The following is a 24,855-nucleotide window of genomic DNA, read 5'->3' as shown; positions in this document are numbered from 1 at the left end:
AGTTCATCTCAGAAAACGTGATGAATATTTTAAAGATTTAATTAAACTCAACAAAAAACAATAGATTAAATTGTTAGATGTTTCGAATGACCGAGTGAGATATCTTCTAATTAAAACCAAAATCGATGATAAACCCATTACTTAATCTGGGAAGATTTTCTTCAACTGCAAGACAATTTTAGAAACACATTCTCTACAGAATCTCAACTAATTAAAATTAATGAGATGATTCGATAAGACCTGGTTTTGGTTCTTATCCTAATACATATCTAATTCTATCCAGATTTTTTTGCTAATCCATAAATTAAATCTTTAACTACATTCCTGCTATAAATATACCCCAGTGCACAAGCACTGCTTCCTCAGCCAGCGTTACATTCCATCTTTTTTTCATAATTTACCTCCTCTCCTCTCTTGAAAGGTCTGCAAATTCTCCGAAATCCTTTTTCAAACTTTCGGTACTTTTTTTCGTGTTTTAATTTTCGTTCAGTTTTAATTTCCACGCAATCAATCTGAAACAATGTTACCTGTACAGGATTGACTAGATAGTAACGATGCCAAAGGCAAGGTCGTTAGTCCTCTTGGTAGGACTTTTGTGCTTGTGCTGCTTGGGAGGCACGGCACAAGCAGAGGCGGAGTACATGGCATACAAGGACCCGAAACAGCCCGTAAATCATCGTATAAAGGACCTTATGGGTCGAATGAAGCTAGCCGAAAAGATTGGTCAGATGACGCAACTGGATCGTGCCAATGTCACAGCTGACATCATGAGGGACTTCTCATTAGGCAGTATACTGAGTGGCGGAGGGAGTGTGCCGCGGCTACAGGCCAGTCCACAGGACTGGATCAAAATGTTCAATGAGTTTCAAAATGGTTCACTTTCAAGCCGGCTTGGAATCCCGATGATTTATGGCATTGATGCGGTTCATGGCCACAATAATGTTTATAGGGCAACAATTTTCCCACATAATGTCGGACTTGGAGCTACTAGGCATGTGCAAGTATTCAACATACACATTCATAGCTACCTTGGAAAACTATGTTTTTACCTGCTACTTAAGTTCTTCAATTTGTATGACGATTTGCTGATCTTGTAGGGATCCAGAACTAGTGAAGAATATTGGTGCTGCAACTGCTCTTGAAGTTAGAGCTACTGGCATCAATTATGTATTTGCACCATGCATTGCGGTATGCCATCAAATAACTTAACAGTTTTCGGAAGTTGTATATTTTTTTGTAGTAGTTGGATTGATGTTCATCTCTTATTAATAATCACTAATTCATATTAAAATTAATCTTTAACCCTAATGTACTGGACACTAGGTCTGCAGAGATCCGAGATGGGGTAGGTGTTACGAGAGTTATAGCGAAGATCCTGCAATAGTAGAACAAATGACTGATATCATACTCGGATTGCAAGGTGAACCTCCAGCTGGTTTAAGGAAGGGCGTTCCTTATGTTGGTGGAAAGTAAGTTGATCAAGTATATGTTGTACGTACTTCTGTTTAGAAAAATCAAATATCCTCGACTCAGCTTTGTTACCACGCTACCTAGCTACTGTTCGGAGTAGGTATTAATAAATACAGTTTGAAACAAAAAGAAAACATATATAACTTAGTTCAGGTGTGATCGAAGTTGTCAAATTTTAAGTTTATGTTGTTTCATCACAATATGTGGTAAAGTTGACAATGCCATGATTTCGTTGATTATGTTAGTACTTCTAGGTTTACAGTAAACTAGGAATTCCTGATTTGAATAACTTGTTTGTGATATTATATAGGGACAAGGTAGCCGCCTGTGCAAAGCACTTTGTTGGAGATGGCGGAACAGTCAAGGGCATCAATGAGAACAACACAGTGATTGATAGGCATGGACTGCTGAGCATTCATATGCCTGGTTACTACCATTCTATCATCAAGGGTGTCTCAACAATCATGGTGTCCTACTCGAGTGTGAACGGGAAGAAGATGCACGCCAATCACGAGTTTGTCACCAAATTTCTTAAGGGTACCCTTAAGTTCAGGGTACATTAATTTAACTTTGAAATTGCACTACATTAATTGGAAATACTGGCTATATATATATATATACTGGAAAATGAATGAACTAACACTATTAACTAGTGTGATTGTTCAAATTCAGGGTTTTGTCATCTCTGACTGGCAGGGTGTTGACAAAATTACCTATCCGCCCCATTCTGATTATCCAAACTCTGTTCTTGCTGGTATTCAAGCTGGCATTGACATGGTTAGTTGCTCGAATCTTAGACCAAGATATGTAAATGGTAATTTTGTTCGAGTGGTTTGGTTCACTTTTATGATACTGAAGCTGTATGTTGGTTTATTTTTAGGTCATGGTTCCGTTCAATCACACCGAGTTCATTGATATCGTAACAACCCATGTCAACAACAAATTAATCCCCATGAGCCGTATTGATGATGCCGTCAAGAGAATTTTGCGAGTCAAGTTTGTGATGGGTTTGTTTGAGAACCCGTTGGCTGATCAGAGTTTTGTTGACAAGCTTGGAAGCCAGGCTAGTACTCTTGATCAGATATACTAAATTGTTTTTAAATAAAAAATAAACATAATCAAGTAATATGAAAACGTTTACCTATGTGTGCTGAATAATGTGCAGACTCATAGAGATCTGGCACGCGAAGCAGTCAGGAAGTCGCTTGTGCTGCTGAAGAATGGGGAAAATGCAGATTCACCAGTTCTACCGCTCTCTAAGAAGGCGAAAAAGATCCTAGTTGCTGGAACTCATGCCAACAACTTGGGCTATCAGTGTGGAGGTTGGAGTCTCACGTGGCAAGGACTTACTGGCAACAACAACACTGCTGGTTCGTATCTACTTATAATTGTTTTTCTTTTTTTTTGATATGAGGGATAGTGAGGAAAGAGGAATCAAACATAGGATTTCGGTTGCAAGGACAATGCTCTTAATCGCTTGCATATAATTTCTACTCATACGAGTATACTTAATTTAAACATCGATCACATTATTGTAACTGAAATATTTTATGTGCATACAGGAACCACCATCCTAAGCGCCATCACAGCTGCAGTTGATCCCAGCACAGAAATTATGTTCAGCGAAAACCCTGATGCTGATTTTGTCAAGTCTAATAACTTTTCCTATGCCATTGTTGCCGTTGGGGAGCCCCCTTATGCTGAGACCAACGGGGATAGCTTGAATTTGACCATTGCAGAACCAGGTCCAAGCACCATCACCAATGTCTGTGGTGGAGTCAAATGCGTGGTTATCGTTGTCTCTGGCCGTCCTGTTGTGATTGAGCCCTCCGTTTCCTCGATTGATGCGCTTGTTGCTGCATGGCTTCCGGGAACTGAAGGCCATGGAGTGAGTGATGTTCTTTTTGGAGATTATGGATTCACAGGAAAGCTTCCTAGGACATGGTTCAAGACAGTAGATCAACTCCCTATGAATGTTGGTGATGCACATTACGATCCCCTCTTTCCCTTCGGTTTTGGACTTACAACCGATCCAGTTGATCAGTCATCTTAGTTAATACTTGTTCTAGCTCTCTCTTTGTTCTACTTGTCATTTCTTGGATTAATAACTCAACCCCTTCGGAATTTAAATTATATGTTCAATGTATTTATTTTCTTCTATATTAGAGAGAAAGAGAGAGTTAATCGGCCGCATGAGCTGCGGAAATACAGGAAGATAAAAATCTCACTGGAGAAGTTGGCCATGCTCAACAATAAGCAAACTCCGTCGCATTTGTAGCAACACGACTAAGGACTTCAAATAATCAATAAGAAAAGAGTATACTATCAACCAAGCTCGATATCAATAAGCTCTAACAGCCTATCCAACAGCTGCTGCAAACTTGATTTTTAAAATAGTCATGAATCTCGCTATCTAGTTGAATTTGAATTGAATCCAAGCCTGACTTGGTCTAACAGTCTTTTATTTATTTTGAATAAATAATATTAGTGTAAGAGAGTGCAACTAGCATTACATGCCCACTCCTACGGGGACTGAGGAATGCATCGGACGGCCGCGAATAGCTCCTTCTTATAAGCAATGCCTTGTACCTTTACAACTTAACGACTATTATTCCTATAAATATAAGACCTCAGTCCATCCGTGTTACATCACATACATTCACATTCTCTTGTTTTGTATATTACAAAATTTCCAACATTAGTTGGCTCACTCGTTCTATTAATATTGATCTGGTATACTGTTTTTCTACGCTGATTCTTTACTCTTTTTTCTTTCCAGACTTCCTATAAATATACGGCTTCCTCTTTCTTTTTTTTCTTTTTTTTTTATGTTTTATTTTCCAATAAAAAGGAATGCTGTTTCCTAATTTACTCTCTTTTCTTTTCAGAGTTCGAATGTATACTGAGAAACTTGATCTATTTAACGTGTACAGGTTTAATTTAATCGAAATAGTTTCGGATCGAGGATGATAAAGCCGAGTTCATCAGTCCTCTTAGTGGGACTTTTTTGCCTTTGCTGCTGGACAGAAATGACAAAGGGAGAAGAAGAGGACATGAAATACAAGAACCCTAAATATAGTATTAATGATCGGGTAGAGGACCTTCTAGCCCGAATGACGCTAGAAGAAAAGATCGGTCAGATGGCACAAGTAGACCGCGGCAATATCACAGCTGAGGTCATGAAGGAGTACAATATAGGCAGTATTCTGAGTGGCGGGGAGAGTGTGCCACGAACACAGGCTACTACGCAAGATTGGGTCGACATGATCAACAAGTTTCAGAATTGGTCACTTGCAACTCGGCTTGGAATCCCTATGATTTACGGCATTGATGCGGTTCATGGCCACAACAATGTGTTCAAGGCCACAATCTTCCCGCATAATGTTGGACTTGGAGCTACCAGGCAAGTCATTATTCTTTGATAAAGAACAACCCGAAAATTATTCGTTGAAAGGAATTTAATCATTGGCCTATCCTAGTCCTAACTCATTTCCTCAGCCTCCTTTGCTCGCTCTTGCGCTAGTAGTGTTCATTTGGGTGTTTTTATATGACAATTTCAGGGATCGAGAACTTATCAGGAGGATTGGTGCTGCAACTGCTCTTGAAGTTAGAGCTACTGGCATTCAGTATACATTTGCACCATGCGTCGCGGTAATGCTATCCATTCCTTGAACAATTTGGCGTTCAAGTTGCAATATTTTTCTAGCGATTGGAATCACCTTTATTCTCAGATAATCAAACTACTTGAATGAACATGTACAATGAACAGGTCTGCAGAGATCCGAGATGGGGTAGGTGTTACGAGAGTTACAGCGAGGATCCCAGTATCGTAAAACAAATGTCCGAATTAGTGATTGGATTGCAAGGTGAAATTCCAGCTGGTTCACCAAAGGGTGTTCCTTACGTTGGTGGACCGTAAGTTGTACTAGTATTGTTCTACTACTGTGTTCATTCATGAATGCTAAGTCTTACTACCATGCATTTTTCCTCATCCCATTAATTTCTTCATCATGATGTATGTATATGTAGGGATAAGGTGGCGGCCTCTGCAAAGCACTTTGTGGGAGATGGCGGCACCACCAACGGCATCAACGAGAACAACACTGTGATTGATTGGCAAGGATTGTTCGAAATTCACATGCCTGGTTATATCGAGAGCATAGCCAAGGGTGTATCCACTGTCATGGTGTCCTACTCCAGCTGGAACGGAGTCAAGATGCACGCTAACTATGAACTCATCACCAAATATCTTAAGGACACCCTTAACTTTAAGGTAAGGTACAACCAAACTGTAAAGTTCAACTACATCTGGGGTCGCCAAATATGTTCATCAAATGACGTGACAGTGTTTCATTTATCCGATAAAATGGGACACAGACGGCAGTAACGCTATCATGCATTGATGCGGCATGTTGTTAATTTTGCAGGGTGTTGTCATCTCTGACTGGCTGGGTGTTGACAAAATTTCGAATCCACCCATGACGAATTATTCGAACTCGCTACTTCTTAGCATTCAAGCTGGTCTTGACATGGTCAGTTGCTATATATCTTCAGCTTCCATGTTATCAATGCAAAATATACATGAATGTTAGTACTGTAACTGCACCATATCATATTGTTTTTCAGATCATGATTCCCCACAACTATACTTTCTTTGTCAAATTTCTAACCAACCATGTCAACGAGAATCGAATCCCAATGAGCCGTATCGATGATGCAGTTAGGAGAATACTATCTCTCAAGTTCATGATGGGTCTGTTCGAAAAGCCAATGGCGAGTTACGAATATATTCCCTGGCTTGGATGCCAGGCACACAGAGATTTGGGAAGGGAAGCTGTGAGGAAGTCACTAGTTCTTTTGAAGAATGGAAAAACCCCAAATGATGCACCAATGCTGCCACTCCCAAGAACGGCCAAAAGGATCCTTGTTGCTGGAACCCATGCCAACAATTTGGGCTATCAATGTGGGGGTTGGAGTCTCACTTGGCAAGGAGTTAGTGGCAACAACCATACTGTTGGTATGTACATGACGTAACAATGCTAAGTGGCAGAATAGTTAAAAGATGACATGCGGTCAAATTTGATAACCAAAAATACATGTTATGCTTTTCAAACTGAACTGTTCTCTCACTCGGTAGACGTGCTTTACATTAATACTATATAGTTGGAAACAAAATGTTTACCTTTGTATTCGAAACAGGAACCACAATACTAGGTGCCATCACAAAAGCAGTTAACGAGACCACAGAAATTTTCTACAGTGTAAATCCCGATCTTGAACTTGTCACGTTAGGTAAGTTCGATTACGCTGTGGTTGCTGTTGGTGAGCTCCCCTACGCTGAGACGAAAGGGGACGATTCAAATTTGACAATGATAGAACCAGGTCCGAGCGTTATAAAAAACATATGTGGGGCAGTCAAGTGTGTTGTGATCGTAGTATCTGGGCGTCCGATTGTGATGGAGCCCTACATTTCGTCGATTGATGCTCTCGTGGCTGCGTGGCTCCCCGGAACAGAAGGCCAAGGAATCGCTGATGTTCTATATGGTGACTATGGATTCACTGGAAAGCTTGCTAGGACATGGTTCAAGAGAGTAGATCAGCTCCCTATGAATGTTGGTGACAAAGATTATGATCCCCTCTTTCCCTATGGTTTTGGACTTACAACTCAACCTAACGCCAACTCAACTTCGGCAAACTCGTAAGTAATTGTTAAATTAGCAGATGAACTTACATAAAATGGGTTCACCGTCAATGTGACTTTCCAATCTAATAATGCAATGCCATGTAAAGAAAAATCTTACACTTGGCATTACATTATTGGTAGGGGACACAACGTGACAATACCACTTTACAAGTCAACACCTTTATATGATGCATTGGGTTGCTACATTCCTAATTTGTATAGAAGAACATCAATTATAGATTCCTCACTAAAAAGAATCATAGTCATCAAGAAATTCTCACAAACTTTAACATGGTGTCAGAGCGGGAGCGGCTGCTCCTAGATCATCTCAAGCATCTTGGTCAAGCGTGTTGTTATCGTTGTCTCTTGGAGCCCTGTTGTGGTTGAGCCATTAACTTCACCGGTTGATGCTCTCGCAGCAGCATGGCTGCCGGAACTGAAGGAAGACCAAGCAATTACCGACGCTCTCTTCGGAGATTATGGATTAACCGGAAAGCTTCCAATGACCTGAGTGTAGATCAGCTCCCTATTGGCAAGCTCATCGCTCTTTTTCTTTCCCTTATCTTGCTATTTGTTTCGTTTTTTGTACGAATAAGCAAGCTGTTATCAGCCGTTGGATGTAAAACAGTCTGTTAGTAAGATGATGTAACTGATAATGCAGACAATAAAATTTGAAACGGCACCTTAATGTACTTGTTTAGCGCCTTTCTACTGTTCTAAACGCGGTTTTATGGTGCTTGAGTAATGCATTGGCAGCACTCTACTCGAATCCAAAGTTGTTCGATATTTAAAGTCCCTCGTCCAAACACAAACACAAATACAAACATCAAAAGCACGATATGCGCAAACAGAATTTGCATGTTTTATTTTGTGCAATTGAAAGTTTGTAAGAGTTGAGTTGTCTTGTGCAAGAACCAGAGACCGAAAAATAACACATCGCGTCAACTAAGCATTATGTAGACCTCCCAAAGGGAAACAAAACGAAACCAGCAGACGACGTAAATTCTTGAATATTATACATATATACTTATTCTCATGGTTCATAGTGGCATTCCATGTTATGGATTAAAAGTATTATGTGCTAATGGTTCGTTCTTATGAGCAATACAATCTTACACGGAAATTGTCAATGGATGAAGCGAATGGTTCTTCAGCATCTAGACTTGAGCATATACAGAAGCAAACCCACTTTGTACAACATCTCCCTCTATCAGTGTGTCAATTTACCAAAATGCAGACTGCTCCTCCTTCATTCCTGTTATTGAACCACGCTGGACGGACCAAAACAAAAAAAAACATTGTTCAATTCCAAAACGAAGCTGGTAATATAACAGTAAAATAATCACCCTGCAGCCATTCATCTACAATGACAAAAACTCCTCAAGGGCATTTTTCCTTGCCCATTGTCTGGTTTTAAAAATCATGACCTGGAACTTCTGCCCCAAAGAACCTAATCAACTTCATGAAAAAAAAAAGAATACTACTAAAACGAAAATGCAAAAGTTGTTCTAACCTTTACTCCGCATTGTGAGACTGGTCGCGCTCGATGAAATCCAATGCATCATCCTTTGATACAACATTGACACGGCTCACCCTGTTTTTATGTTCAACAGCATATATCTTGTCAGATACTTTCACAAGCTCTGGCCGGAATGTTGTGGTTATAAATTGAGTGTTTGCCATGTCTGCCAGGCGTCGGATCATATCTATCAACAGGTAATTAAGGAAGTTGTATGGCAAGTGAAACTTCCAACATAGAAATGTCAAAAGGAAATGCTTAGTAAGAGGCCGTACTAGTATTTTCCATGTCTACCCTTGTGACTCGATTCCTGCTACAGGATAGCTTTAAGATCTGTATCACCTAGTATTCTTGCTTTGGTTTTGTTTTTCTAGGGTTTTATCATGGTCACAGATAAATCAATCCGTTAATTAAAAGAAATTTAAGGCGGCTTTCTTTCCATCTCTAGGTTATCTACATGTGGCAGCTTAACCAACTTTTGATCTAAGGGAGTCGGAAAGAATGATCAAAGCTATTGGTAGAACTAGAAGAGGGGACATATAATTAGTCATTCATCCCTTAACCAACTTTTGCTCCATTGGCGTGTAGGACATCAGAACCTACAATCTGTGTCCCTAATAAAACAAGCATGCAAAGTTACTTTAGGAGATCTAGGAACCTGTTGGCTGACAAATGAACATAATATTTGAACGCCTGGTGAAAACGCTTTCATTCGAGCAGAAAGAAAAACAGAAAACAAAATACAATATAAAGGATACTTCCAACAGCGGTTCTGTACTGAGGATCAAGTGCTGCATCTATTTCATCAAAAAGATAAAATGGCGCAGGATCACATCGCTGGATGGCAAAAATAAGCGTTAGCGCAACAACAGTTTTCTGACCCCCAGACAACTGCTTCATGGACTGAGTCTCCCCTTGTCCAGTGAAAGAAACCTGCCAAAAGAAAAAAAAAACGAATTTAAAAATAAATACAACCTTAATGAAAACGCTATTACATCTATTTTTTTTTTCTATTCTTTTCAATTTGAACAACTTTGTACCTGAGGCTGGATTCAATTCCCAGTCTCACAGAGGGAGTATATAATTTTGCCAAATCAATTATAATTTAAGGTATCTAAATCTCTGACCCACAGATCCCAAGGGCACATGCAGACCCGCAAACCAAATGGGTGGGACAAACAATGGGAGGTGGCCCCACAAGAGTATACACATCAGTGGCTAATCCAACTTGAGACCTATGCTTTCTGGGGCACTTATTCGACCAGTCCTACCACAGGACTAACCCCATGGGGTTGCTCGCCACTTAATATCACAAATATTTGTTAGCTCTCAATCACAAATAATTATTAGCTCTCAGTTTAACTTTTTAGTAAAAAGTACAACAGAAAATACGTGCCTTCACTTTTACACCAATATATTTCTCAACTCTTCCCTCCAAATCCGCATCACGTGGTCCATCCTCATCCTGATCATCATCATCATGGTGACCATCCTGCAGATTTAATACCCATATTCAGGTAGGATCATTAGAATTTTTACTAATTGTCTAAAATGAAGGCAACATTCAAGAAGACAATCCTACATACTTAAGCCAATCTAGTTATGTCTAGGCTCTTTTGACGACAAATCCAGAAATAGAAACCATTTTTAATTATCTATTTAATGGAGAAAGAAACTGCATTTTTTCTGAAAGAACATTTAGATGGGACAGAGTGTCGAGCATCTCTGGCCCCTCAGCTAACAGAGATGCAGTAATGGTACATTCTTTCAGTTGATAATGAACCAATAAACGCAAAGCATCAAGCTATGTCCACGCATATCAGGATTGACTCCAAAGAGGAAAAACTGAAGAGTTCAAGTTCAGCAATAAACCTTTTTCTTCATCATAACAAGGTGCCCATGGCCACCTTGCACAAGTTCTGAGAAAACTTCTCGGAAGTGCCTAGCAACACCTTTAAAAGTACGTTCTATTGATTCATCTTTCCTTTGATCCAAAACCTTTATAAGTTCATCAATTTTCTGCAAAATTTGAAATAAACAAATAAATAAATGGCAAGACTACCTAATTTTAGCCAATCTTTAAAAGAAAAAACTAACTCAATACAAGAGATCTGACAGTGAATTGATACCTGATCACCCGCTTTCAGCTCAGCTTGCCTCTTCTGGAGCTCTTCTCGTTGCTCAGTAAAATTTACGTACTGATCAAGTGCTTTCTTGTTGACATGACTAAACTGTTGCAGTTGTTCATTGCATCTATGCAGCGCTTTATGCAAATCTTTGATGCCCCTTCGCTTATACCTACCATTTCAAGCAGAAGAGAACAAATAAATACGAACCTACCAACGGTGTTGCATCTCGACGTAAGAACAAATAAATAAGAATCTAGCCAATGCATGCATCAATGATTGACTGTCATCACACAGGTTGAATTACTAACTAAATAGGACTCGAGCTCAAGTAACACGGCAGGTGGGAAACAGTTGTTCTTAGATTCAAATCTTGGCAGGAGAAGTGGTAAAAGATCTCAAGGTGCAAATGATTTCATCAAATAGAAAACCTAGATAGTACCCAAATAGATTATGAGAATTTGGACCTAAACAAGATCACAATATTGTGTACATAATATTGACATTAATTATTCCGTAAAATAATTCAAGTATGGAGCAATACGCTTCAAAAGCATCCGATGACAATGGACCCAATTCCCTGATTTTCTTTGAGTATTCTTCTTGTTTTGCAAGAAACACATTTCTTTTACTCAACAGTTGCTCTAACTCTTTGGCTTCATCCTGAAGTGTCCTCTCATACTTGTCTTCCAAAGTCTGCATCCACAAGTAGTCATCTTAGCAGCAGCAACACGCATTTAGAATCTAATAATATAACCACCTTACCTTTAACGCAGTCTTTTCATCTTTAATTCTCTTGAGCTGCTTTGACTGGCTATCTATACTTTCAGAAACTCCTGATGAACAAAAGTGTAGTTAAAACACAGAACAAAACTCAGAACTTCAGAATGGGCATTTCAAAAACAGTAGATCAATGCCTCACTTTTGAGCTGCTCTGTTGCATCTTTAACCAATAATTCAGCATCATTAAGTTCCTGCATCTTAATTTCAGCTTCACCATTATAATTCTCAGTCTCCACAGAAGATATTATGGCTTCTAGTTCTTGCCTCCGCCTCTCAAGGTTTGTGGTTAAATTAGTTTCCAGCTCAGCCTTTCTTGTTTCAGTCTATATATGCACATGAGGAGTAGAAGGAGATATGCACATAAGGACACAGTTACACAGTAATACTCTAAATACTAATCAACTATATTTGAATAACCTCAAAACGATCTGTCTTGCATGAAATAAGCTTCTCTTTAAGATCTGCTATTTCGGGGTTTAATCTTGAAAGAAGATCCTTCTCATCTGGAGATAAATGATCAATGAGATCTGTGCCCATTTCAGCTCTCTTCATGGCCATACTGGCTCTAAGCTGAGTAATTTGAGTCTCCACATCAGCCAGTGATTTTTTCTACGGTCAAGAGGGAAGAATATAAGCACACACAACAGATAATTGAAACTCCTACAGGCACTGGAAGTTGTCATTTCAAATGCCAAAAATACCTTATTCCCACAGGCTTTGGAAATCAGATTCTTCTGCTTATTAGCATTAGCAATGTCCTGCTTAAGTTGTTCCAGTTCTGATTTGTCATGGGCCCGCTTAGCATCAATTTTCTGCTGTTCAGTTACGAGTTCTGTAATACTCCTGTCTATCTGTGAGGTAAATTTAGTAAAAACAAGGCTATATTTTTCGGATAGACATAGAGAGTATATCACCAAGAGAGAAATGAGAAGTACAATCAGGTGAACCAGCAGTCCACAAAAGCAACCCAAAACCAATAGGAAAAGTCAACAACAAAAACAGGGTAAATGAAAAGAACAAAAATCAAAGGAATATAAACAAACAACATCCCACTCTAAAAACAAAACACCTACCCAATCTAAATATATCAAACTAACTGGAATGCTCAAAAAATATTTAGACAATGACGCACAAAAGGATTACCTGCTTGATACTGGTCATTTTTATTCAATTTCCTTTTCATACCTTTCTCCTATTTAGGTAGTTAAGACAGTAACATTAAAACTCAGGCGGGGGCCTGTGATTATCTTTCATCAGATTTTTCGTTGGCTTTAGTAACCAGATAGGGGGCTGTACAGATTCAAGGGCGTCACACCAATTAACATACTTGACCCGACTCAGTCAAATCCATTTAGGAATTTCTTGTTATAATCAATCAGTTCAAATTGGATTTATCAAAATTTCCAGAAAACAAGAACAGAAGTTCTGGCGGAAAGTGATTAAAACCATTTGTGTCAAACCAATGCTCAGCTTATGAAGTGCATATGATAGCAAATCACTCAAGCTGACAAGATTAAAGAATCCAAGGTTTACCTCTTTATCTAAATATTAACAAAACCCATGTCAGCAGCAAACTTCTATTTTCAATCAAGGTGTTTTCATTTCACCCTTGCAATTAGGTAGCCAGAAAACCTTTTTTTTTATAGTGAAAGTAAATTAAAGTTATAGCAAAAAAAACTACTGCTCTGCATGTATATGAAATCATTTTCCATAAGGATATCTTCAAGCATTTTCTTCACTTTCTCCAGCTCTTCTTCCTTCATGTTTATAGATTTTGTATTCTGCATGATTATATGCATAAACTTCAATTTTGATCGTCTATGGTCATAAAATCCTCCCGTCATACCCCCCTTCTTGCTGACTTGGTCACCTGTTAGAGAATAAATGGTGACTTGTCAAGGCATTAAAACTAATAAATATAAAACTCTACAACAAATAACGCAAGAGTAAGTCTTGATCTCTATCTAAACCTTCCAAAGTAATGCAGTCTAGACCATCATTACGAGCAACCCTTGTAGCCACATCCAGGTCTCGACAAACAACTGTTCTTGCAAATACCTAAGTTAAGAACATATAATGATGACAGGTCATTCTCAACATTGTTAGAAGTATTAATTCAAGAATGCTAAAATACAATATGAACATACAGAAACCACCATACCTAGTAGAGAACACATAATCCTAAAGTGAACCAACTTAAGAAGGTATACCAATGAATTTTCAAAGTTGTATCCATATCAACATGATACTGATTTACTGCACATTCCCTATATCTAGGTTCAATGTCAATCATGTTTTCATCATTCACTCTATGAAGAGAGCATTACATACAAATGCACCACTGCAATTTTGCAATTAAATATTTACTTGCCATGTTTTTGAACCCAGACAAGTAAATCAATGTGTCATTTGCATAAATCCCAAGCATAGGTGAGTTCCAAGTTTATTCCGTATGCATAATCAAATGAACCATTACTGTTATGCAATTAAGTAATTAAGATTTTAGTCCTCCTTTTGAGTAGTTTCATGTTAGACATATAGTTAGTTGTTGGTATTAGAGTTTATTACACTCCATTTGTAAATCTGTACTTCGTGTACAATGGGGTTTCTTTTGCCCGCTTTTTGTGAGTAACACAATGGTTCTACTGGAGTAAAATAAAAGTGATCCCCAACTTAAGATAGAAGATATATATAAATAATAAATATGTATATATGCATGTATGTATACAAAAACAACACAAACAAAAAAAGGTCCACTTTTGATGCAATAATTGCAAAATCAGTTACAACCAAGGTTTTGACCAACAGAGCTCAACTACCAAAATGATATCATGAATCTGACATTGACCCAATAACCAATGATATCTAAGATAGATAACTCAGGTAAAACCTAACCTGGGAAAATGCCGGGGTATAGTTCGGAGCAAATTTTAATTTCTTTAACAGAGGAACCACATCTGAATTCTGTGGATAAGTAACCCGTGGAGCCTTCACCCTATTGAGGGGGATAAACGTAACACGTCCACCTTTCAATGAATTAAGGTGCCTAATTATCTGGGTTGATATTTCGTCATTTTCAACCACAACGTGAAACAAGCTGTTCAGAAAGAACCGAAAATCAATTAATAGAACTAAAAGTGCAAAGAAACAATAAAGGCAGTAGCTAACAGATCATAACACCATTTGGTAAATGTGGGAACACCTAAAAGAATGGGGGTAGAACCCTTATGAAACTTTGAGTACCTGTTCCCAGCAGTTACTTCAACGGCAGTAAAAAACTTTTCATCACAATCAAGCAACTCAATGATAGGACCAAATACCCCACAAATGTTATACTCTCTGCAAATCTTACGAACAGAATTTAGCCCTCTCCTCACATCCTGAAAGTATTAGACATAAAAACAGAGAGGAAAGGTGAAATGTTACATATAGTACTGCCTAAAGATCTTGAATATACAACTATTCTTAAACATGGAAAAGAAAGAACAAAAAAGAAAAAAACTCATAATTTGAAGATGCACCAATAGATAAGTTACAATCATAATAAAATACATAATCACAACACAACACAACAAAACAGAAAAGTGGAATCATAATGCAAACAATAAATACTAATTCTTTTCTGCAGTTATTGACAGAGAAAAATAAGTTGGATTTTTTTTTTTTTTTTTTTGCACTCTTTTCCAACCAAATAACCTTTCAAGGCTTTGGAAGTTCAAAGTCATTATATCTCAAAGATCCACGAGGTTTTGAAAAAAGTTCTAGCATCAAACCCCCAAATTGTAAGCTAGGAATATTGATGCTTTATTAGATAAGCACTGTGTTTGCAACTTCATTTAAATACAAAAATAGTTTTCAGTAAATCAGCGCAAATATATACATATATAATATTGTATATTTTAGTTTGTGTTCTGATCCCTCACAAGATTTGCTTTGTGATCCCTGAGAATATAATATTGTATATATGAAATTTTATACATTTTTATATTTACATATCTATCGACGTTTATAATAATAATAATTCAATCACTCTAAGTTTCACACAAATGACAGCCATGTTTAGCATAGCATAAGTTACAAAAGGTAAAGAAAGCAATTACTCACACCCGGAGTTGCATGATCAAGGCTCTTTTCAGCCTTTTCAACTTCTGCTCTCAGCTTCTCAATTTCAGCAGAAAGTTCAGTTTCTTTCCTCCACAGGGACCTAACAAAAAATATTTTCATATTGGAATAATTGTAACAAATTCATATAATATTAAGTTCAAAAGACTCATACTTGCGTTCGTCCTGCAGCTTGTCCCTCTGTGTCTTGTGATGATTGAACCCATCATGTGACTGAGAGATGAGAGATTCAATAGTAGCAATCTCAGTTCTTCGAGACTCAATGTAGACATCCCGGTCGCTCAACTCAGCATCAAGCCGTGCAATTTCAACCTTAAGTTTTTGCTCCTGGAACATACAAAAGCAAAAAATAGATTAAAATAAAACTTTATACATAGTTTATAAATGTTATGAATGACTAGAATATTAAGAACTAAGGACATAAGGTGTAGCAGGAGGAATGTCAAGTCACATGCCGAATCAAAAGTGAACCAAAAGCCACAAGACTAAACGCCCAACCAAGGCAGTCTAAACTGAGCAGAACAGCGAATCATACAACATAACCCCAGAGCAACAATAAAACCACCCAAACCACCCCATAGGATCCTTAGCAACACAAAAATGAATGAGCGAGATTAACAAAAAACAGAAATGCCTTAGTGTTAGGATGGTCAGTTGACCTGTGAAATATTTGGGCATTCTGCTATGTGCAATCCACATGCAGATGATTTCTGGGATTTAATTGTGGAGAAAATAGAGAAGCGGTTGGAAGGTTAAAAAAAGTGTTTCAATGTAAAGGAGGTAGGCTCACTTTCATTTATTCAGTCTTACGCAGTGTGCCATCTACCTCTCTCTCTTTTCAAATACGTCTAATTCAAAGAAAGTTTTCAGAAATGACGTGAATTCAAAGTGAAATAATTTTATTTTGGTCAACAAGGTGAAATATTTGAATCCAAGAAAAGAGGATATTAATTGAATCCATATGTATACGAATCTACATAAAAATTAAAGAAACAATCATTGGGGGAAAATGGAAAACTAACCTGCATACAGTTCTACTTCAAGTAGTTGGAATTAAGAAAAAAAACTAAAGTACCATATGGACTTATGAAGTACTTCAACTACGCCCTGATATGACATAGAAGGTACAATATACGCTTAAAAAAGAAACCATTTAAATATTCATGTGCCAAGTTTGAAGAAGAACAGTTCAAGACCATCAATTTCCTTTTGAGCCCTTTAAATATACACTTGAAACAGAAACGACCATACCTGTGCCAAATTTGAAGAAAGAACTCGCTCAAGATCATCAATTTCCTTTTGGAGCCATTTGTCGCGAGCAGCTTTACTTGAAAACTGGGTGGCACGGCCTTGTTTTTGGTACAGTATGCTAAGCTGCTTCTCGCGTTCCATTATTCTATATTCCAAAAGAACCAATTGTGAGATAATATACTAGCACATATGCCAAGACTTCTCAAAGGTCGAAATATATTCCAGTATTTAAACAGACTTACTTTTCTATAATTTATAAAACTCAGATTATCTTTGATGTATGCTACAGCGGAAGACGAAAATCCTGAGAAATGAATTTCCCAAGGACTATGAAACTTACCTGACTCACAATCCTAAAATGTTACCCTCTAGACTGCAAACCAAACTTTGAAATTTGAATAACAGAACCACTATAAATCCTGCTCAAGAGGGAATCACCACCACCAGGCACGGGTTACCCAAACGAGGCCTATTCCTAATCAGCAAGTTCCAATCGCTCCTCTTTACACTTAACTTTCTACTAGACTTGAAACTGTTTTATAATGTTACCTGGGCCAAATTAAACTTAATAGCCTATCATCACTGCGTAGTGAGCAGACGTAATAAGGGCATTGTTTTAGTGTGCAAGGAAAACAATTTGTCCAAAACATAAAGACTAGATGAACAAATTGATTTTTGTATATGAGCTTAAGCTGCACATGAATGTTAAGTAACTCCTTGTTTGTTGTAAGTATAATAGATGCTGTTTCAAAAAGATTCATCAGAAAAATGGAGATTTATTAAACATCTACAAGACATATTATGATTTATTAATTAGTCGACATAATCCTCCTCTACTTATTTTTTTCCACCAATCAAAAGAAAAATCAATATTTTCTCATGACTAGAATTAAATTATGTATTGTAACTGGGATAGAAATAAGAAGATTATCTAATATTATATCAACATACCCTTTTGTTATCTCCATTTCCATCTTGACTTGATTATCATACAGAGGATTTATTTTCTTAAGTTCTTCCTCTGAATCCTTAATTTCTTTCTGCAGACTCTGCAGCTGTTTCATAGCATCTTCCTGGAAGCATGTAAAGATCAACAAATGCATCAATCATGTCCCTCCTATGACTAGAAAGAAGAAAACTGATGCAAAAATACAAAATAAAAAATTAATAAAAACAATGCAGGTAACACAATTTGAATATTTACTTTGGCACGGGTATTTCCAGTTTTCTTCTCCTCCAAATCGTTGACATCAAGCTGAAGCTCTGTGCGCTTCTTTATTGCTTCTGTCCTTCGCTTTTCTATTGCTTCTTTTTCCTTATCTAAAGTTTGAAGCTCTTTTGTCAGATCCTTCAAAATCTTGTCCAGTTCCTTAGACTTTTCATGGGCATCCAGCACGGTATTATACATCTTTGTTGAAGTTTCAGAAACCTTATTTCTAGCATCTTCTACCTGAATCAAGGGGAAAAAGTATATGTTTAGGCATAAAGGTCAGCAATGCGCATGTTTCTGCAGTCAGATCAGAAAGAGAGTTAGGACACAAGATGTGTGTCTATATATATATATATATATGGGACATTGTTATTTTGGCTCTTCAATTTTAGATTACTTTTTTTATAATCAAAACTGGAGTTTTTTACCATTCGAACTTTCTAAACGGAATGGTTACCATAACACCATTGTTCATCACTTTAAAGATGTAGAGTGAGATTTATCATTGAGTAGCACAAACACTTCAAAGAGAGCTATTTATTATTCAGACATGCACTGAACATCAAACATGTCCACAAGTTACAACAATATATGTAATGACAATTGCATATGCTACCTAAATATGATTCCATAACCACTTGGGGGCAGGCCAAGAGCAGAGTTTTGAGATCCAGTGGTGGAGAAGGTGGAAAAGGCAGCTTTAAAATTGGTAATTGGAAGGAATTTTTAATTCGGAGGCGGTAGAGTTAACATTGATTCAAGGGTGCAGAAGTAGACAAAAAGGGGGACCGAGTTAGATACTTGGCAGCTCTTTGGGTGTCAGTTTCAAATGAGTATAGGGTTTATTCTCACTTTTCTATAATGATGCATCTGAAATGAGTTTGGGTTTCAAGTTTGGAGGTTTTTGTAACTTAGCTCTATTTGAGAGGTCTGATTCTGTACTATAGGCTCCATTTTTAAATTGTGCACACCTCAGTCACACTTTGTAATTGCTTCGAATTTTAATAAATTTCTTTCTTTTCAAAATAAATAAATAAATAACACTTCTCAAGAGCAATGAGAAAAAAAAACTATGCAAACCTTTTATATGGCCTAGCATCTAACATCGACTAACCTCTGCCAACTTTTGGCGAGCATCCTGAAGTTCCTTGTCATAAATAGTGTATTCTAAAGATTTCCGCTGCTTGTCAAATTGCTGATACTGTCTTAGTTCCTCTTTCTCTTCATCCAACTCCTTTAATCTCTCATCCAAGTACTGAACAACTTGAACTATCTGTTTTATTTTGTTTCCTGATTAACAAAAAGAGAAGAGCTTGTAAGAAAGTATATATAATAACCGTAAACAAATAATTCAATAATGACTTGCCAGTTTCCTGCATAATTTTCAAACTTTCTCGGCGCCTCTCCTCATACACTCGAGTACCACCAATTTCCTTCAGCAAATCCAGCCGTTCAGAGTCTTTCATCAGTGTCAAGGATGCTATCTATGATAGAGTGAACAAAATGTAATTAAAAAAAAAGTGCATCAATCTCAACTATTCTTAATATATATTATATAACAATGAACCTTGTCAGGTAAAAATAAGATGTCCAAACAAGTAGAAAATCATACCTTTCCTTGCTGCACAACATAATAGGGATTGGAGCGAGAGAACCCAGCACTTTCCAGTAAATTCATAACCTCCGTTTTCCTGAAATTAGTGTTATCATGCTTCATTCAACAGAAACAATGGGAGAGGATCTAATAATAAAACCCCCGTAATACACAGCACATTAACATTTTCCCAAAAATATATGCACTCACGTGATATGCTTTCCATCCAAGAAATACTCATCCTTCTTCAAACCAATGGTTCTTCGCAAGCGCACTTCCTCCTTATCAACCTATCAAGAAGTGGTGCAAAAGTTGAAAGAGATATAACCCATAAAAGAAGGCAAGGTAAATGCCTCAATTGGTGGTGTTAAAGAGGTGAAGTAAGCTGAAGCTGTGAAAATGAACAATAATCAACACACGCAATATCCCTACTTGTGCATGTGTGTACTTGGACAAACATAAACATCAACTGAAAACAGAGGTGATTTGAAACATACCAAAGTTGGAGCAATTTTACGTATCAAGATACAAGGCTTAGAATACTCGATGAGCAAATTTGATATTTGCCTTCTCAAGTATGAACGATAAGTCAAACAATTGGTTTAATCACCTAACTTTTTATGAGAAACAAAGCTCTCCAGAGATAAAAAAATGCATAAAATAGTGAACAAGGAGTCCACTTCGGAAACAAAACATGAAACTTACAACATCGACACTACACTATGAGTGTACAGCAACACATTAGCAAAAAGATAAGGGGAAAATACAACAAAAAGAAAATTACAAGGCCAACTATATGTCCTCCATAATTTTAGCAATCCAATGACAAAGCATAACCAAGGAAAAGAGCTTATGGTTCCATACACTAAAAATTAAAAATCATTTTCGATTCCTACCCAAATTTAAATAAAATCACCCTAACTTTGGGGGTAGTCACAATGTTGGCAGACCACACATGGTTCATGTATTATTGCAGCTTTCCAATCAAGCCAATTAATTGAAAAGATAGATCTTTCCAATCAATCCATAGAGCTAACTAATTGCAGCTTTCCAATCAATGCCTCTATTACAGACAAGATTTTTTTCCCCTCAGATAAACCTTTCTCAACAGCCAACCCCACTTAGTGAGATAAGGCTTTTTGGTTGTTGTAGATAAACCTTTCTCAAGGTAGAGACATAATACTGCTACAGTTCCAAACTTTGACAAAATAGAGGTCTTTTCCATAATAGCATCAACGAAGACTGAAACTTAACAGACAAGGGAGAGCAAGCCCTAGTCGCTTTGTCCCTCTAAAACACACTCCAAACTTGATTTATATATACTTTTTCTAAATGTCGCAAGCCAAAACATTATGGTTCATTCCTATTGTGGTCATCTTCGCACAACCCCTGCACCAAGCGGGGAAAAAGGTGTGTTGCACACAAACGTATATGTCAAAAAACTCATAACTAACTTTTTTTTAAGAAGAAACAAATTTTTATTGCAAAGAAACAATACAAATACAAAAGCGGACAAGAAGTCCACAAAGGCACAAACAAAACAAGATAAAAAGCACCATCACCCAGACATTTAGAAACTATAAAAACAACACAAAACTAACTAATAGCCGCATTCCAGTTACCCCTAATTTCGGAAAAAGACAAATCTCTAAATTCCTTAGTAACCGAAGTCCACAGAGATGACCATAACAGAACTTTATCCCACATATTCTCCCTTCTACTGCCTTTGTTGTCCTAAAAAATCTGCTTGTTTCTTTCCATTCATTCCTATTGCGGTCATAACTAACTTTCAAAGTGATACATTTCGGTTGAATGCTAGAAGGAGCACCATGTAGTAAATTTTCCATATATGTGTACTGAGCAAGAGAGATAGAGAAGGGAAAGCGAGGACAGGAACTGCAAGAGGATGCAATTCTTGTTAGGAAATAAAAAGGAGGGGGTACCACCAGGAAGAAACTAACAAATTTGGTATGATAATGAAACATAACTTTATTAAAAGAGAACTATAAGTTACAGAGAATAACTAACAAGATATGATCAATAAATATATATTACCGGGATTCGATTGTCAGCGTTATCAAAGACAATCTCCACAAACGCAGATAATACTTGGTGCCCTGCACCTTCCTGGTCAATCATGACGAGGCATGTATTGCAAATAAAAATTGTTTAATAAGCAATTGGTTTGACAAAATAGCTTGAAACAAAAACACACGTTCAGAGAAGCCTACATGGAGTAGAGCATGCCTATCCTCGCTCCGAAGGTTTTGGAAAAGGTCACTTAGGACAAACCGGATCGCTAAATAAAAAATTTTGAATCCAACAAATGTAAATCAGTCAACGTTAGTAGTTCTGAAAGGAAACATATAAATACTGGCTGAGGGAATAAAACCACTGCAAGAATCACTCAGACTTAATACTTACCATGGAAGAAGTTCGTCTTTCCAGAACCATTGGCACCAACTGCAGTAAACATCATTGAAATGGATTTTATTAGCACAGAATTAGATATAGAAGCAAGAAGAACGTAATTAAAAAACAAGCAAATACAGATACAGAAGTACCATTGACATTTTTATTTTCAAGGAGAAGATCTCCAATATGTATAGGCATACTTTTACAAGAGGAAATGCAAAGGTAACAAATGAATAAAACTACTGAAGACTCAAATGTTTTTTCAATCTGGGTTGAATGACCTCAAAATTCTAGTACACAACATTTTATCTTATGTCGTGAAGCTGCACAAAGGTATATCGGAAAAATAAAAAAGAAGGGCTCATGTTATCCAAAAGGATAGGTTCTGCAGCATGGAATGCTTAAAGACCCTGATTGGAAATTTAAGATTCTCAAAATGGCTATTCTTGCTTTCCCTCCATATACACCATGAGCTCAGCAAGCTAAACATTCCTTGACAACCATAAAACTCCTTTTTACATCACACACCTTAAGAAGCAAGATAAGATACTTCAGCACATCATTATCCGATGTCTATCACTATGCAAACCAAACAAAATGGAAATATGAGACATCATCACCTCATAATTCAATACTTTGAATGTTTGAATTACATTATCCATTTTACAAAGCTAATCCAATCAGTTAAATTTATAAAAATAAAATAAAAAAAGCATAAAATTCATCAGATGCAATTACAAAGGGAGATATAATTACCAACACAATTAACTTTTGGGCTGAAGGCCTCAGTAGCAACTTGTTCTCTGTAGCTCTTAAATCCTTCAATAATAACCTAATTGCAGGACGGCACATATTAATAATATATTAGAAAATCTCCAAAAGTTAAATACGGAATAATAGAAATCACTCGGAACAAACAAGGTTAACAATAATCCACCTATAACCAAAACTCACCTGCTTTATGTACATATTGAAATCACCAGATCAGCAACCTTTGAGGAAATGTAAAAGAAAAATATAAGTGAGCCATACTAAGTAAACAACTCAAGGATTTCCCTGTAAGCCGTAAACCAGAATACTAATGCAACTTAAGCAACTATTACTGGAAAGTAATCGACGGGGGACGTTGACAAACAAGCACACAAACACACGCAAACACCCAAGGAATCCTGAGTTAGTGGCTTCACAATTAGCATTCTGGAAGTAATTTTCACACAAACGGGAAGCAATTGCTTCAAAAGTCGACAATTATTATTCCAAACTTAAAACTCAAATAATAATACTTCACAGAATCACTGCTGTATTGGCACAGTGGAACTACTTTGCCCCATCCCATACAATTTTGCTTAAAAAATTGAAAATATGCATTTCAATGCAAGCATCTCGGGTCGGACCTCCATTTCTACCCAAGCGTGCTTGAGAGAGAGAGAGAGAGAGAGAGAGAGAGAGAGAGAGAGACTAACAAGTTCTCTATGAACTCAAACCCTAGCTATACCCATATGAAGTCTATGAAACTAAATTAGCATCAACAGCGAAAACCGAAAACAAAAATTCGAAGCTCAGAATCAGTTCTACTTCTAGGGTTTCAAATTTCAGGCACTGTGGAACTATACTGCTCCTGAATTTACGAAAATGAAAGGCAAGGCTTGGAGAAGAAGGAGAGACCTACCGGTTGAAGTTGCCAATTCAGTTCCTGCGGTGTGCTTCGCAGTTTAAGCAGTGTGCGCCCACCGGTGAGTTGTATCACAGATCGAGGGGGAAGAAATTAAAAGGCGGCAAAAATGAAATGAAAATTGTTGCCCAAAGTGAAATGAAATTATGCGCCGCTTTTTCTTTATTTTTCGTTTTAGCGAAATTGTTGTGCGCGGGTTAACTCGGACGAGATGGAAAGTCAACCCAACCCATACGCCCACATTTGTGTGTCTCTCAACAATTTTTTATTTTTGTTTTTGAATGAGAAGGCAGAGAGATACGGATAAATAGTTCATATGGTTATAAAGTATTCAGAAGATGCTCCTTGTGGTAAAGTAATTTAAATTTACACTCTTATAATATAGTCCGTTAACAAATCTAATTCAAAAATAATTTTTTTCATTATACGTCCATTAAATGCATTGATAAAATTGTATTTTGAGTTAATATATTGCTACTTTCATTTAATGTACCAAAAAGAAGTCATAATCTTCACAGCATGGGAGAATTAGACTTGGTATTTGTGTCGTATTTTTCGTGTTCATGTCGTTTTCATGTCATATCCGATCTCTTAACGGATCGTGTCATGTAACATCCGTTAAAATAAACGGATAATATGACCCAACCCAAAATCAACCAGTAATATTATCAAGTAATATGAACCGACCCGTTACCTGTTAAAGAAAATATTTTTTTAAATCAATAAATAATGAAAATGCAAAACATAATTTGACCAAAAAAAATAGAAAACATAATACTAAATTAGTATATGCATACCACATTGTCATATAAATATTACTCCAAAATATTAAAAAAAAACATTTGTTTGTCAAGTATTATATACTCCAAAATAAGAGCCTAATGAAAAAACATTAGTGCATTACTATAAAATATCAAATGTTCAAGGATATGGAAAATGAAGGGTTGAGGAACCTTGCACGTTTATATATGTGTCACATCCCGGCCCGGACCCCCACCACATCCGGGCTT

At 37.1% G+C, this 24,855-nt stretch overlaps 3 protein-coding genes across 3 annotated transcripts; 2 read left to right on the top strand and 1 right to left on the bottom strand.

The window, feature by feature from the left end:
* Positions 1–301: 301 nt before the first annotated feature.
* Positions 302–3,616, top strand: LOC103448147 (uncharacterized). Its single transcript, XM_029089373.2, has 9 exons — positions 302–421; positions 536–991; positions 1,098–1,188; positions 1,324–1,469; positions 1,781–2,024; positions 2,143–2,247; positions 2,351–2,533; positions 2,636–2,840; positions 3,033–3,616. The coding sequence occupies exons 2-9, from the start codon at positions 555–557 to the stop codon at positions 3,521–3,523; spliced, it is 1,902 nt and encodes a 633-aa protein (XP_028945206.1). The 5' UTR covers positions 302–421; positions 536–554; the 3' UTR covers positions 3,524–3,616.
* Positions 3,617–4,126: 510 nt separating this feature from the next.
* Positions 4,127–7,845, top strand: LOC103448134 (uncharacterized). The gene is made up of 9 exons (XM_008387378.4): positions 4,127–4,203; positions 4,404–4,873; positions 5,031–5,121; positions 5,240–5,385; positions 5,500–5,743; positions 5,898–6,002; positions 6,097–6,487; positions 6,670–7,168; positions 7,455–7,845. Exons 2-9 carry the CDS (start codon positions 4,437–4,439, stop codon positions 7,546–7,548), a joined length of 2,007 nt encoding a protein of 668 aa, XP_008385600.2. The 5' UTR covers positions 4,127–4,203; positions 4,404–4,436; the 3' UTR covers positions 7,549–7,845.
* A 300-nt stretch (positions 7,846–8,145) lies between these two features.
* LOC103448133 (structural maintenance of chromosomes protein 3-like) lies at positions 8,146–24,128 on the bottom strand. The gene is made up of 30 exons (XM_008387377.4): positions 23,843–24,128; positions 23,128–23,165; positions 22,930–23,005; positions 22,183–22,221; positions 21,990–22,057; positions 21,814–21,885; positions 19,969–20,048; positions 19,777–19,855; positions 19,531–19,648; positions 19,279–19,454; positions 18,159–18,404; positions 17,906–18,027; positions 16,955–17,099; positions 15,858–16,030; positions 15,686–15,785; positions 14,825–14,961; positions 14,477–14,678; positions 13,552–13,639; positions 13,302–13,451; positions 12,283–12,434; positions 11,999–12,190; positions 11,721–11,904; positions 11,564–11,634; positions 11,343–11,494; positions 10,802–10,970; positions 10,545–10,691; positions 10,069–10,164; positions 9,431–9,605; positions 8,667–8,859; positions 8,146–8,424 (listed from the first exon to the last, which is right to left on the bottom strand). The coding sequence occupies exons 2-29, from the start codon at positions 23,140–23,142 to the stop codon at positions 8,669–8,671; spliced, it is 3,615 nt and encodes a 1,204-aa protein (XP_008385599.2). The 5' UTR covers positions 23,143–23,165; positions 23,843–24,128; the 3' UTR covers positions 8,146–8,424; positions 8,667–8,668.
* Positions 24,129–24,855: the final 727 nt, after the last annotated feature.

Source organism: Malus domestica, chromosome 11 (genome assembly GCF_042453785.1).
Source record: "Malus domestica chromosome 11, GDT2T_hap1".
NCBI classification, from domain to species: domain Eukaryota; kingdom Viridiplantae; phylum Streptophyta; class Magnoliopsida; order Rosales; family Rosaceae; genus Malus; species Malus domestica.
This window is presented reverse-complemented; position numbering and strand designations above follow the sequence as displayed.

Bases quoted from the DNA above. Each gene is read 5' to 3' on its own strand.
- LOC103448133 (XM_008387377.4), bottom strand. The intron at 19,455-19,530 runs GCAAGTCATTAT...TTTGTTAATCAG, and splicing joins GAAAATTATGCAGGAAACTG to GAAACAAAATAAAACAGATA. The intron at 11,635-11,720 runs GTGAGGCATTGA...TTTGTTCATCAG, and splicing joins TGCAACAGAGCAGCTCAAAA to GAGTTTCTGAAAGTATAGAT.
- LOC103448134 (XM_008387378.4), top strand. From the start codon at position 4,437: ATGATAAAGCCGAGTTCATCAGTCCTCTTAGTGGGACTTTTTTGCCTT. The intron at 5,744-5,897 runs GTAAGGTACAAC...TTAATTTTGCAG, and splicing joins AGGACACCCTTAACTTTAAG to GGTGTTGTCATCTCTGACTG. The intron at 6,488-6,669 runs GTATGTACATGA...TATTCGAAACAG, and splicing joins TGGCAACAACCATACTGTTG to GAACCACAATACTAGGTGCC.
- LOC103448147 (XM_029089373.2), top strand. From the start codon at position 555: ATGCCAAAGGCAAGGTCGTTAGTCCTCTTGGTAGGACTTTTGTGCTTG. The intron at 992-1,097 runs GCATGTGCAAGT...CTGATCTTGTAG, and splicing joins GTCGGACTTGGAGCTACTAG to GGATCCAGAACTAGTGAAGA. The intron at 1,189-1,323 runs GTATGCCATCAA...ACTGGACACTAG, and splicing joins TATTTGCACCATGCATTGCG to GTCTGCAGAGATCCGAGATG.